Raw genomic sequence first — 12,729 nt, forward strand, 5'->3', positions numbered from 1 at the left:
GCCAGGCCAGCCCCAGCTTTGCTCCAGGGGCTAAAGCTGTCCCTACCCAGCCCATCTCTACCTCCAAACCCAGCTCAGAACCCCTCAGGACAGACCCCAATGCATTCTGAGTGACAGAAGTGACCTGGGCCCACCTAATGACCTAGGCCAGCCTTACCACAGAACTCGGAGGAATGAAGAAGATATGATTTATTAAACACGGTGGGAAATGGGTACAAGGGGTGGCCTGGGGCCCTTAATGCTCACATGGAGAAACCACTACTTCTTCTTGCGACGTCTGGTGTTCATTCTGATCAGCTGCAGCCCCTGCTTCTTGATGTCCTCCCGGCTGGGGATGTAGTCATCGTCTTCATCCTCAAAATCCAAGGTATCTGGAGGGGAGAGTGGAGAGGAGGGGCTGAGGAGGGTCTGGAGGCCACCTCTGCTGTGCCCGTGTCCCTGGAAGAGCTAGAATATTTTGTCGGACTGGTGGGATCTGGGGAGTCCTCGTGGGCTTTTCCACCCCAGCATCCCAGGGTGACCTCTAGGACCTGGTAATGTGGCCCACTGTGGCCTATCTCCAATGCTGCTGGGGCTTCCCATAAAGGTCTGGAGCTACAGTGTGGTGGGCACAGCTCCTGCTTTGCTAAAGAAAGGCCAAAAGCTCTTTGCCTCTTCCAGGAGCACTCACAGGCAGAACCAAGCTCTGATTATTTTTCATAACCAGGTGATTTTGAAGATGAGGGTATCCCCTCTTGCCCCACAACATCTCTCCTCGTTCCTGCAGTGACTTGGTGCTCATCACGCCACCATCTGCCTTCCTCCTCCCCTGCCTAAACCCACCACCCATGTCTGAAACCTTGGAAACAGCCAAGGCCAGCCTCAAGACCTGGATGCAATTTGTGGGTTGGTGTCTGCTGGGCCAGTAGGAGACAGACAAGGACTCCCAAAAATCCCAGGAGGCAGGGGCTAGCACAGTCACTGTGGGACATGTCCCCACTCTGCTCTCCTACCGTCTTCCATAGTGTCTTCATCCTCAAAGGAAATCTTCAGGTTCCGTGTTTCACCTGCAGTTTTTTTCTCCAGAAGGTTCCTGACCTTGGCAAAAGTCTGTCAAAGACAGCCTGGGCTAAGTGATGGAGCGTAGGTGGGTGCTACAACCCAAGGGTGCCACACTTGAGGTACCCTGTGGGTGCCCAGTGCCATCCAGGGCTGAGCTGCTCCATGGCTCTTCCCCGTGGCCTTGCTGAGGAGGGATGACTTTGGTGGCCACCCGTGAAGGCCACCGTGATGTGTCCCGTCCGTGAGGGCCCTGTGTGTGTCCCCAGGGGCACAGTGGGCTGGAGCCCCCGCACCTCGCTGCGTTCATCAGTGCTGTCCTCAGGCCGGGCTGCCACCTTCTGCTTCAGGAACTTCAGCTTCTGCTCACAGTGCTGCAGCTTCTCCTCCAGCCCCACCACCACAGCAGAGTCTTCCTGGGGGAGACAGAACCACATTGGTGGCAACAGCAAGGCCCTGATGGCGGTGGTGGCTGTGACAGGTGTCCCCGTGCAGCCCCCCCTGCGTGGCCCTGCTCCTTTGGTGCCCTGTTGTACCTGGTCAGGGATGACGACGCCCTGCATGCGGAGGAACAGGTTGTCAATGATGTTCTCAAAGTCGATCAGGTGCTTCTGGTTCTTCAACATCTGGGCTCGCATCTGCTCCAGCCGGGCCTCTTCCTGCTTCAGGTTCTCCCTCAGCTCCTCTTCCCGCAGCCTGGAGCCGGCCACACTCACATCACACAGCTGCAGAGGGGTGCAGGGACACCCCAAAGCTGCTCCGAAAGCTGTTCAGGTGCCCCCATCCCCAACTGCAGCCCAGCTCCATGCTGCTGGCAGCACTACCCATTCCAGGCAAGGAGAAAGGGAGCTCCTGGACCCCAGTGGGAGCTTGGGGTGCTCTGCCAGCAGCAGAGCTGGGAGCTCAGAAACCCTCCCAGGGTGGGAGGAGGTGTGGCTGCAGTGGGGTGGAGGTCAGGGTGCCCTGTTGGGACATATTTCCCCCAAGGGTGGTGGCCTGGTTGGCTCAAATGCTGCAAGGCCAGGAGGACCTGGTGGTGCTGACAGGCTGGTTGAACTTCAGTTTAGCCTGCTTCAGCTCCAGCTCCTGTAGTGTCTTCTTCAGTGCCTCCTTCTTCTCATTGTACTCATCGATGTGCTGCTGCAGATTCTCCAGGGATTTCCTCTGGGCCTCGATGCTGCTGGGGATGTCCTGGCCAGGGGAGACACAGGGACTCAGCCCAAGGTCCTCCTGCTGGAAGCAGGGCCTTGGCGAGGCTACAGCATCAAGGAGCTCTGCAGTCTCTGGTCATGGAGAGGGGCAGCTCCATGCCTGCCAGCAAAGAGGGGCTTTGAGAGGCTATAGGGAGAGGAGATAACTCCACAGGGAAATGGGAGGAGCAGAGATGTCACAGTGCCCCAGCAGCCGCAGGTTTTCGAAGTGATGGGTTTTCCATTACCCAGAGGCAGGAGCACTGCAGGGCAGTCTTTGCCTTCTCCATCTTGTCGGTCACAAAGGCCTCGCGCTCCATCTTGGCCTTGGTAGCCTCCACGTCAGCACCTGGGGTGGAAGGGAAGGAGCAGGGCAGGATGCCCGTGGCTGTGCCCACATCCCCCGCCCTGCCCCCTGCCAGGCACTCACCCGTCATGTCTGAGGAGCTCAGGTCCTGCTCTGCAGAGAGCACAGACACAGCTTGCTGCAAGGACAGTCACTGTCACCTCTGGGGGCTCAGCACTGCAGGCTGCCCCCGTGCCCTGCCTGCCCCACAGCCCCAGCTCACCTGCCTCTGCTGCCTTTCGCTCTCCTCCTGGCGCCGGAGGCTCTCGATGTGCTTCCTCTGCTCAGCCAGGGACTGGTCCCTGAGCTGCTTCTCCATACGGACCTGGGGTCCTGCCTTGGCCATGAGTTTCTGGAGCAAAACAGAGAAGGGAATAGTTGCTGCCAGACTTGGAGCTTTCTACAGATTGGTTGTTAGGTTCAAGTATTGGTTTAGACTGAGATAAGGAAGAAATTCTTCTCTGTGAGGCTGGTGACACCCTGGCACAGGGTGTCCAGAGGAGCTGTGGCTGCCCCTGGACCCCTGGAAGTGTCCAAGGTCAGGCTGGGCAGGGCTTGGAGCAACCTGGGAGAAAGGAATGTGTCCCTGCCCATGGCAGGGAGCTAAATGAGATGAGCTTTAAGGTCCCTGCTAACCCAAACCATTCCCTGAATCTGTGATTTGAGCTACTTGGATGAGCTACTGGGATGCCCGGTGTCAAAAGTGACTGACCCCAGTCCATGCAAATAGGCTGTGAAGGAAGCTTGGCAAGGCGGGCTGGGGTGTGGGACACAGTGCCTTTGCCATGGCTGGTACTTCAGACAGGCTGACCCCAGCCCCAGGGGACAAGAGGGAGACCTATGGAGGCCTCTGGGTGCTGTGGGCACCTTCAGCTCCATCTCTTCTGCTGCTTGCTGAAGGAAGGCTCTCAGGCCCAGGTATGTGGTGCTGTCTGTGGGTGCTGGAGGGTGGGAAAGGGCCCCAGTTATCTCACCTTAATGGCATCGTTGGCTTTGAGGTTACTCTGGGCCATGAGCTCCTCGTGGTACATCACAGTCATCCCACATAGCAGGTTCAGGTATTGAGGCAGGTACACCAGCTCCTGGCACACAGGGAGCCACAGCACGTCACCCACCGGGGTCACCCACGCTGTGACAGAGCACAGAGGGGACCAGCAGGGTGTCCCCTGGGACACAGCCCCTTGGACACCCCATGGCTTTGCAAGGAGAGCAGGTGGTTAGTGAGGAGGAGCTCACCCTCCTCAGGACCTCTTGCAGCTGCAGGTACAGTCTGGTCACCACCTCTCCACTGTGAATTTTCATGAGCATCTTCTCGATGTCATTGCCCAGCTGGCGAATGATCTGGGGCAGACACCAGGGGGAAGACGTGAGGTGATTACGTGTGCCCTGCTCAGTGCCCAGCTGGGGGTGCAGGGGCTGGATTAAAGCCCCCCATGGGTGTTGGCACACCAGGAAGCGCTCCTGGGTACCTGCAACTGTGGCTCTTGCCATTTAGGATCCGTCACAGCATCCTGCAGCTCCTGCAGGTGCTTCTGGCGCTCATCCCTGGCTTGGCTCCACTGTTTCAGCTGGTGCAGTAGCAGGTCACACGCCTTGACCTGGTTATGGACTTTGGCCTCGATCTTCTTTATGACCACCTGGATGGCATGAGATCATTTTTTAGGCTGGATGCTGCAGGAGAAGCGGGTGCTGCCCAGAAAACTCCCCCCAAGGTAGAGATGGGGACACTGAGATGCTGCTTCAGGATGTTGTCACTGGTTTGACAGGATGGGGTCTGGCAGAGTTTTGCTCTGGGGGCTGGCTGGGGTAAGGCAACTGCTGATGGCAGTGCTGGGCTGGGCTTAGGTAATCTGCATAACATGAAGCAGGGCAGGGGATCAATAAAATCAATCAGGGCTCAGATGGGGATGTTGTCAGAGAGTGGTGGCACCACTCTGTCCCTGCAAGAGGCCTCCAGGCAAAGGCAGTTCCATGGGCACAGTGCCTCAGTCTCCCTGGGTTTATAACCAGGGCACAACCTTGGGACAGGCAGTGAAGGGCAGGGACAGCATCCCTCTGCCAGGGATGCAGCTGGATCCCGTAGGAACCTGGGCAGTGCCAGTGACACGGGGAATGGGACAGCCAGGAGGTCTGCTGGGACAAAGGGGCTGCATGGATGGGTGCCATGGTGGAAAGCGATACATGGGACCAGACGGGAACACCCCCTGTCTCCAGAGCTGCCCCGTGGGGCTGTCCTGGTGCTGGTACCATGTCCCTCTGCTATGCACTGTTCTCCCCAGTGTCTCCAGAGCCCCAGCCCCTGCTCCCAGCCCCTGCTCCCAGCCCCTGCTCCCAGCCCTGCCGTTACCTCCAGGCTCTCAGTGACAGAAACAAGCTCCTGACCCTCTCCGAAAGCATCCTTAATGGGGAGTTTGTTGTACTGTGGGCAGGGAAGGGACAAAGAGATGCTCATTATCAGCCTGGGAATGACATACCCTTTTGCTGGCCTGTGCTGCCAGCTCCTGGAGGAGCTGGGGGTGCAGGGCCAGCACTAGGCAAGGGTACAGCAGAAGGGAGCTGCTGGTACCTTCAAGACAAATTTCAGGATATCGGAATCCTCCTGCAAAGCCGCCTGCAGGCTGGGGAGCAGCTCCCTGTTCTGACGGAGCTTTTCCTCACAGGACTGAGCAAAAATCTTCCCGCCTTGCTCTGGGGGACATCAGGCAGCCAATGGGACTGCGTGGGACGAGGAGGCTGTGAGCCCCCTGTCCCCAAGCAGCCCGAGGCAGCACCTTGCAGGCCCACGAGGACACGCATCTCCTGGCTGCGCTGGCTCAGGCTGGCCTTGGGGCCCCGTGTGCGGCCGGGGGCCTCCATCCCTTGGCCCAGCATTCCCAGATCCCTGTGGGACAGATGTCGAGGCACTGCTGCCCTGGGGAGGTGCCGCAGCGTTGTGACCGCAGGGTTCTTCCGTGGAACTGTCACCGTGGCACTGCCAACTGCCACCGGCCACACAGCTCCTGCTCAGCAACAGCCCTGCCCCCTCCTGAACACTTCTGCAGGGAACAGGTTAATTAACAACTGATTAATGAGCTCTTGGAAGGCGGCAGAGAAACGTTCTAGCTTTGTCTTCCATTGTTGTGGCAGTGGCAGCTGTCAGGAACCATTCTGAGCCCCACTAGGAAGAGGATAATTTCAGGGCAAACACGTGTGTGTGCACCCAAACACCAGCAGTGCTCTCCTGGAAGCTGCCAGCTTGTTTTACTGCCCACCTATTTGGAAATTCCAGTTAACTAGCCAGGAAATGGCTCTGCAGAGAGTTCTGCTCTCGTTGGAAAGGGCAAAGACAAACCAGTTACCAGTCCTGAGCTTTATTCTGATGCCCACCGTATGTACTTGCTGAACTACAAACATAACAAGAAATGCCAGCATGTATCTTTATTTGTCCATAAATAAACTCAAGCATCCTCTACCAGAGAAAATCCTTAATGTTTGGATTTGCAGAAAAAGACTTTATATAAAGAAATTGCCTTCCTAGCACCAAGCTCATAAATTAGCTTAGATTCAGGTTCTGGAACTTGCTCTGGAACCTGCTGGATTCAGATCTTTAACCTGCTGCCATCCTGTTGTGCTCAAGGTGTTAAACACAGCAAACCAAGAAATCAAAGAATTGTGAAATCAGGTATTACTGACACAATATCCTCTGAGGCTCTTGCTCAGCATATAATTTGCATATTTATGAATTGCATGTTAGTGCTAATTGCCAGTGACAAGCTAAATACCAACATGATCATCTTCAGTGCTTCCCAAAGTGCACCTGCAGAGAAGGGCATGTGAAGGCAGCAGCCCAGGGTGGTACCCCGGGGCAGCTGCCTGTGCACACAGAGCTCTCCACACGGAGCCCTGTGCGCATGGCATATCCAGTCACCATCCCCCTGCATTTCCTAGGCAGCATTTATACCCTTGGGAACAAACAAAAGCATTTTAAAATGGATAAAATGGTTCAAGAATCTGTTTCACCTGGCCTCAGCAAAACTCAGCCTCTAGAGTGGCAGAATCCTCCCAAAATACTGCTGAAGGAATTGATCCTGGCCTTGCACGAGTGCACACAAATTGGCTGCTGCAGAAATCCACTCCCAAGGGGCAGCCTTGGACTGAGTCTCCAGCCCTGCAGCCACCTCTATGCCAAACCTCCCCTCCTCCAGCTGATCTCCACTCTCCCTGATGAAATTCCACGAAATTCACAATGAGTTAAAGGTGCAGAGGAAAGGTCAGCAGCACAAACGCAGCTCTGTTTAACTCTCACATAAGGGGGGAATCTCTGGAAGGCAACAGCAACCAAAGAGCACCACCGCTCACGTGGGAGAGAACTCCTCCCTGGCTGGCCCACAGCCCCTCACCTGCTGCCTGCTATCTGCAAAGAAACAGGAATGTCGTATTAAAGGCTCCTCAAATTCCTGCTGATTTAGCTTTTAGTCACTGAACCATATCTGCTTTGCCTGGTGGTTTGTATTTTTAGTATCTCCTTGGCCCGTTGTTGTCCTCTCTTCCCCTTTTCTTTTAAATACCCCGGTTCAACTTCAAATCATTTGTTTAACACAGCTGCAGCAAGATTTAACAGAATTAGCAAGAACTATATCCCATGCCTCAGGAGCTGGCTGGAAATTCTGTGCATGGATTAGAGAGCAGCAGAAAAAAGGACAGAGGATAAAGGACAGCTGCCAGAATTGTTCTGTTGCACTAAAAAGCAAAGGGGCACACACAAACAATTCCTGCTGGGAATTACTGTCCAACAAAAGCCTGTCTGGATCCATGGCCAGAGGCCACCACTGCCTGTTTGAGATTCATTTTATCATGTAGAAGCAGAAGCTCCCAAGCACAGGCTACTTCCTCAGCCTACAAAAGCATTGCCACAGCCAGGGATATCTCCTCTACTATTAACAAAAATAAGTATCTTATTTCTTTCTGTATCTGTAATATATAAATAGATGATAATTTGTTTTTATTAATGTAGCTAAATATATTCTACAAATAAGTTATTTGGAGAACATCATCTCTATTCAGCAAGTGCTGTTATAGCCAGTGAAGGAATTCTTTATGAATGGTCCTTTGAAGTACTTTAATTATCAAGCAGCCAATTAAGAAAGGCTAAGTCAGTTTTCACACTGCCAAGAGACTGATTTTTAGACACGATCCACACTTTGCACCTTTTTAGAAGTGAAAATGCAGCTCTCTTTTCTTAAGGTCCCTCTCCTCACATACAAAGCCACTCCTCAGTGACCAGTGCAATCTCCCACTCTACACTGACAACCTGAAGGTATAAATTGGCACCAAATCACTCAAACACTCTTCAACAGCAACTCTGAAACTAAAGCACAGCCAGAGTAACCTCCTGCCACACCCTAACTCAGTCCTTAATTAGTGCAACTCTGACACAAAATCTTCTTACAGGCAAAGACTGTAAACCAAGCAAGTGTAAAGTGATAAAAAAACCCCAACCCACACTGCATGGAAAAATCCCAAAGGATTAGTGTCAGAAAATATTTGGCAGCAAGAGATTGGAAAAAAACATGAAGACCTAACAGAAGAATGGCTACACCAGTCACTGTGGGGAGGTTGTTGAAGCAGATCTGATGCAGGAAGGTTTTGTTATTCCAGCTTTTCATCTCCTTCCTCCACATCCTTCAGACTGAGCACTTCCAGGGATCCTTTCCCTTTGGTCTCGCTGCGGATCAGCTCATCGATCTCCCTGAAGCAGCCTGGGTCAATAAGGCACACCTGGAATGTTCCACATTTCATCAGTCAGCCAAGAATGTTTGAATTTCATCAGTCCCTACCCAAGGCCTAACATTCACTCATTTAAACAATCCTGGTTAGTTACTGAGGAGGACTCTGAAGAGTTGACAAGCTCTGTCTGGCAGCAATCTTTCCACAGAGCTCTACAGTTCCAGTTCCCCATGCTGGAGATGGCTTTTACCAGTTGGGATTGCTGGATTCTAATCTGTTTGTATGAAGACTTCAATACCCAATTTTGTTTTACCCCACATTGACTTTAAAAAAAAAATTAACCACTTTTAAAATCCAGACCCAAGCCAGCAAATTAGTAACAGTAATGTTCCACATATGAGAGAAACTCATCAGTGTTGCAGGATCATCACTGCTAAGAGGAATTGCACTGTGCACTCCTCAGCTTGGAGCGGCAACCTCTGGATACCAAAGGCTGCTTTCATGCCTACATCACTAGGATTGTGTCAAATTAAAAATTCCCAATTGCAGCTCTGATTCAGCATCTCTGTTATCTAAACAACTTCCATCTATTAATTCATCTCCTAATAAAATACACATGTAGCTCAAATCAAACCTCAACCCCAGGGACTGCTTTTTGCTTACCATTTCCAGCTGTTCCTGGAAGTCTTCACTCTCAGTAACTTTAATCAGTGGCTTGAGCTTCTCTTTCAGCTTCTTGCCCTCCTTTGCTGGCAGGATAAACCTCAGCCTCATGTGAGCACGTTCAATCTGCATGGTCTCCTTCAGCTGCCTGATCACTTCCAGGGCCTGTTGGACAAGAAAAAGAGCATTTACACACCTGCTTAAAACTCAACACCCAGATCCAAATCTTCAACCTTTTCCCCAACTTCAGAGACATCTCTCAGAGCTGGTCACTGCCACTCTGCTGCAGGGAGGTTGCTATCATGCTCTTTTGACAGATTAACAAAAAGAGGCAGACTTCTTGTTGTTTTGATCACTTTGAACACTTAAAAGCTGACTGAAATAAAATTAAATAGCTATACTACAAAACAGCACAAACTCATGTGGCTCAGATGCAAATCTGATATACCACCTCAATTAGCATAAATCATAAACCTTTTATTTCTGTTCTAAGTGTATCATTGTTGTTTTTTTTCCTTTCTTTCTCCCTTCCCTGAATTCTTAGTAAACAAATTGCCTGAGTTTCAGGAGCTGCTTCTCTCCAGCCCTCAGCTGCCAGATGGCTGAGTAATCCCTGTGCGGGTCTCAGATCCTGGGGCTCTGCTGATCCCTCTGTGGCTGAGACCTGAGGAATTGCACTGGATGGCACTGACCCGGAGAGGAGCTGATACTGCAGGAAACTCACCTGCTGCTTTGTGCTCTTGTTGGGTTTGACAGAGTAGTGAATGTCCTTCATGGCCCTTTCGATGAGGATCACTGTGTAGGGCCGCTTTGTCTCAGGGTTCACGCACTTGTCAGCCACGATGGTGGCAATGTCTCGGAACATCTGCTCCAGCTGCGTGTGCCGCTCCTTGTCCGACACCTGCAGCTCCCCTTTGGACAAGATCTGTAACACAGAGAGATCGGTTAACGAACACGGTGCATTTGAAGAGTGACAGATCGAGTAACTTTGTTAAATTGGACAGCTGCTTGAAAGGCTGAGTGAGATTTGAAGTGCAGCAAACAATAACCAAATTAATAATGTGAATCGTTACAATAAACAGCACTGGAAAGGCTTCAGACAAAAAAACTCAACACAGAAACACTAATCTGCAGCAGGAGAATTTCAAGAATCATAGATTATCTTGAGTTGGAAAGGATTCCCAAGGGATCATCCAGTCCAGCCCCTGGCCCTGCACAGACATCCCAACAATCCCACCCTGTGCATCCCTGGAGTGGTGTCCAAATGCTCCTGGAGCTGTAGCAGCCTCAGGGCCATGCCCATTCCCTGGGGAGCCTGGGCAGTGCCCAGCACCTTCTGGGGGAAGAACCCTTCTCTAAAATCGAACCCAACCCCACCCTAGAACATCTCCAGCTATTCCCTGGGTCCTGTCACACAGAGCAGAGATCAGAGCTGGCCTTTGGGAGGAGCTGCAGACCCTCCTGATAAGGTCTGACCTCAGTCTCCTCAGGCTGAACAGACCAAGTGCCCTCAGCTGCTCCTTGCATGGCCCCTCCAGGCCCTTCACCTTCTTTGTAGCTTTCTTTGGACTCTGACAGCTTTAGATCTTCCTTATATTGTGGCACCCAAAACTGCCTCAGCACTGGAGGTGAGGCTACCCCAGAGCACAGCAGGACAATCACCTCCCTGGCCCAGCTGTTGATGCTGGTCTGGTGACCCCAGGAGAGTGATGTCCCTCCTTGCTGCCAGGGCAATGCTAACTCAAGAGATTTACTCAAACCTACACTTTGTATCCCACCAGTAAGGACTAAGAAATTAGATCTGTTACTAGCACCTAAGTGAACTCTCCAAAGTAAGCAACTGTCCCCCTGCTTTCTCTGCATTCTTAATATCTTATGTGAGGAACTCTTCAGTGCTGGCTGTGTCCACACAGATCGGTGCATGCAAGTTGTGTGTTAGATAGAATTCTTCCAGCCACGTGCATATGCTGTATTTAAAACTATAAAACAGAGCTACTGCTCCTTTTAACCCATCTATTAACAAGCAACCCTTTCACCTACAGCAGCATTTTACAAACCTTTCTATATGAACTGACTTAAGTGTGTAATTAAACCTTCTCACATCTTTTATAAAGCAAAGTGTGTGAAACCTACCATCTTACAGATTTCTGTTTGGTCATCTGTCCCAAATGCTTTAACCAGATCTTCCTTCTTCGCCACCTGGCCTTTGGAGACATTGACAAACACTGTGTGTGTCTGCAGGACCTCATCGAGATCTTTCTCCCTAGAAATTGAGACAAATGTAGAAAACTCAGAATAATCCCGGAATGGTGCCAGTGCCACCCCTGCCACGGCAGGGACACCTCCCACTATCCCAGGGTGCTCCAAACCCCATCCAACCTGGCCTTGGACAGTGCCAGGGATCCAGGGACAGCCACAGCTCCTCTGGGCACGCTGTGCCAGGGCCTGCCCACCCTCACAGCCAACAATTCCTTCCCAATATCCCGTCCATCCCTATCCTCTCAGGTGGAAAGTTTGAAACCATTTCCTGAATGTAGTTTCAGTTTGAAACCACTGTCCCTTGTCATGGCACTCCATGCCTTGTCCAAAGTCCCTCTCCAGCAAAGCAGCAACGCCAGGAGCAGAGCTGTGTTCAGCGAGGAGAAGCAGCTCCTGCTGGCCCGGGCTGAATCAGCACAGCCGGAACCTTCCAGCACAGAGGTGCCCAGCACAGTGCTCGTGTTACCGGCCCTGCGCCTCCTCCTGGGGTCAGATCCGGGCACCGGGGCAGCCGGGTCCCGCACCGCCACTGCCGGCCCGCGTTCCACACCCCGGGCCCTTCCCGGTCCTCACACGGGCTCCGTCCCGCGCCATTACCGAGTCCCCACATAGGGTGTCCGGGTACGGCCGCCGGGTCCCCACACGGGCCCCGCGCCGGGCCCGAGCCGTCTCCCCGGCGGCTCCCCGAGCACTCACGCTCCGCTGCGCCAGCCCATGACCTTATTGCGGTAACAGGCAATCTCGAAGCGCTTCCCGGCTCGCCGTGCCCGCACCACGGCCACATTGGTGAGGCGGATCTGGTTGGTGGGGGTGAAGATGGACATGGCGGCGGCCGCCCGCTCCGCCCCTGGCCCGGCAGTGAATGGCGGCAGCTCCGGCACGGGCGGAAGGGGCGGGAGCGGCGCATGGCGGCGTGAAGGGAACCGGGCGGGGAGCGGGGTCAGTCCCGGGACGGGGAGTGGACGCGGAGATAGCTGTGTGTGTGTGTGTGTGTGAGAGAGAGAGAGAAAGAGAGAAAGAGAGAGAGAAAGAGAAAGAGAGAGAGAGAGAGAGAGAAAGAGTGTCGTGACGGGGGGAACAGAATAACCGTGGGGTAATAACTGTGTCCGTGGGGGTAGGAACCGTGAGGGGGGATATAATAACCGTGTCTGCGGGGTAATAACTGTGTCTATGGGCTAATAACCGTGAAGGAGCGGGGGGGTACAATAACCGTGTTTGTGGGATAATAATGTGTGTGTAGGCTAATAATTGTGTGTATGCGGTTATAACTGGGAGGATGCGGTGGAAGGAGATGGGGGTTATTTATTAACCATGAGTGGTGTACGGGGGTAGTAACTCTGAGGTGGGGGGTGTTGAATAATTGTGAGGATGGTGGGATGATAACAGTGAGAGGCAGGGGAAGGTGGGGTAGTAAACGTGAGGGGTGTTTGGGGGAGAGAGGGGAGTTAACCGTGAGAGGAGGAATAACCACGAGGATGAGGTGTGTGTGTGGAGGAGTGATAACCATAAGTGGGGGGAGGTGTAGTT

The 12,729-nt window shown here is 52.8% G+C and overlaps 3 protein-coding genes across 9 annotated transcripts in view; 1 reads left to right on the forward strand and 2 right to left on the reverse strand.

The window, feature by feature from the left end:
• Positions 1 to 208: 208 nt before the first annotated feature.
• On the reverse strand, positions 209 to 5,909 carry CCDC183 (coiled-coil domain containing 183). 3 transcript variants are annotated; one of them, XM_063402361.1, is made up of 14 exons: positions 5,346 to 5,909; positions 5,141 to 5,262; positions 4,922 to 4,993; positions 4,044 to 4,211; positions 3,811 to 3,915; positions 3,549 to 3,656; positions 2,798 to 2,926; positions 2,659 to 2,713; positions 2,477 to 2,577; positions 2,069 to 2,229; positions 1,575 to 1,734; positions 1,335 to 1,454; positions 993 to 1,089; positions 209 to 371 (listed from the first exon to the last, which is right to left on the reverse strand). In XM_063402361.1, exons 1-14 carry the CDS (start codon positions 5,443 to 5,445, stop codon positions 259 to 261), a joined length of 1,611 nt encoding a protein of 536 aa, XP_063258431.1. In that variant the 5' UTR covers positions 5,446 to 5,909; the 3' UTR covers positions 209 to 258. The 3 variants fall into 3 exon arrangements, with proteins under 3 accessions (XP_063258431.1, XP_063258430.1, XP_063258432.1); XM_063402360.1 differs by having other exon boundaries at positions 2,477 to 2,713; XM_063402362.1 differs by lacking the exon at positions 993 to 1,089 and having other exon boundaries at positions 2,477 to 2,713.
• Positions 5,910 to 5,976: 67 nt separating this feature from the next.
• SBDS (SBDS ribosome maturation factor) lies at positions 5,977 to 12,081 on the reverse strand. The gene is made up of 5 exons (XM_063402363.1): positions 11,899 to 12,081; positions 11,077 to 11,206; positions 9,668 to 9,868; positions 8,944 to 9,108; positions 5,977 to 8,331 (listed from the first exon to the last, which is right to left on the reverse strand). Exons 1-5 carry the CDS (start codon positions 12,024 to 12,026, stop codon positions 8,203 to 8,205), a joined length of 753 nt encoding a protein of 250 aa, XP_063258433.1. The 5' UTR covers positions 12,027 to 12,081; the 3' UTR covers positions 5,977 to 8,202.
• LOC134553074 (S-adenosyl-L-methionine-dependent tRNA 4-demethylwyosine synthase TYW1-like) overlaps positions 12,013 to 12,729 on the forward strand; it is a 90,824-nt gene continuing 90,107 nt past the window's right edge. For 2 of the 5 annotated variants that reach the window (XM_063402355.1, XM_063402358.1), the window contains exon 1: positions 12,272 to 12,295. The gene's annotated coding sequence lies outside the window, so the exon portion shown is untranslated. Of the gene's footprint in view, positions 12,142 to 12,270; positions 12,296 to 12,729 lie in introns of those variants that run through there. The other 3 variants (XM_063402356.1, XM_063402357.1, XM_063402359.1) reach the window with 3 other exon arrangements.

The sequence above is a fragment of the Prinia subflava genome, chromosome 8 (genome assembly GCF_021018805.1).
Source record: "Prinia subflava isolate CZ2003 ecotype Zambia chromosome 8, Cam_Psub_1.2, whole genome shotgun sequence".
NCBI lineage: Eukaryota > Metazoa > Chordata > Aves > Passeriformes > Cisticolidae > Prinia > Prinia subflava.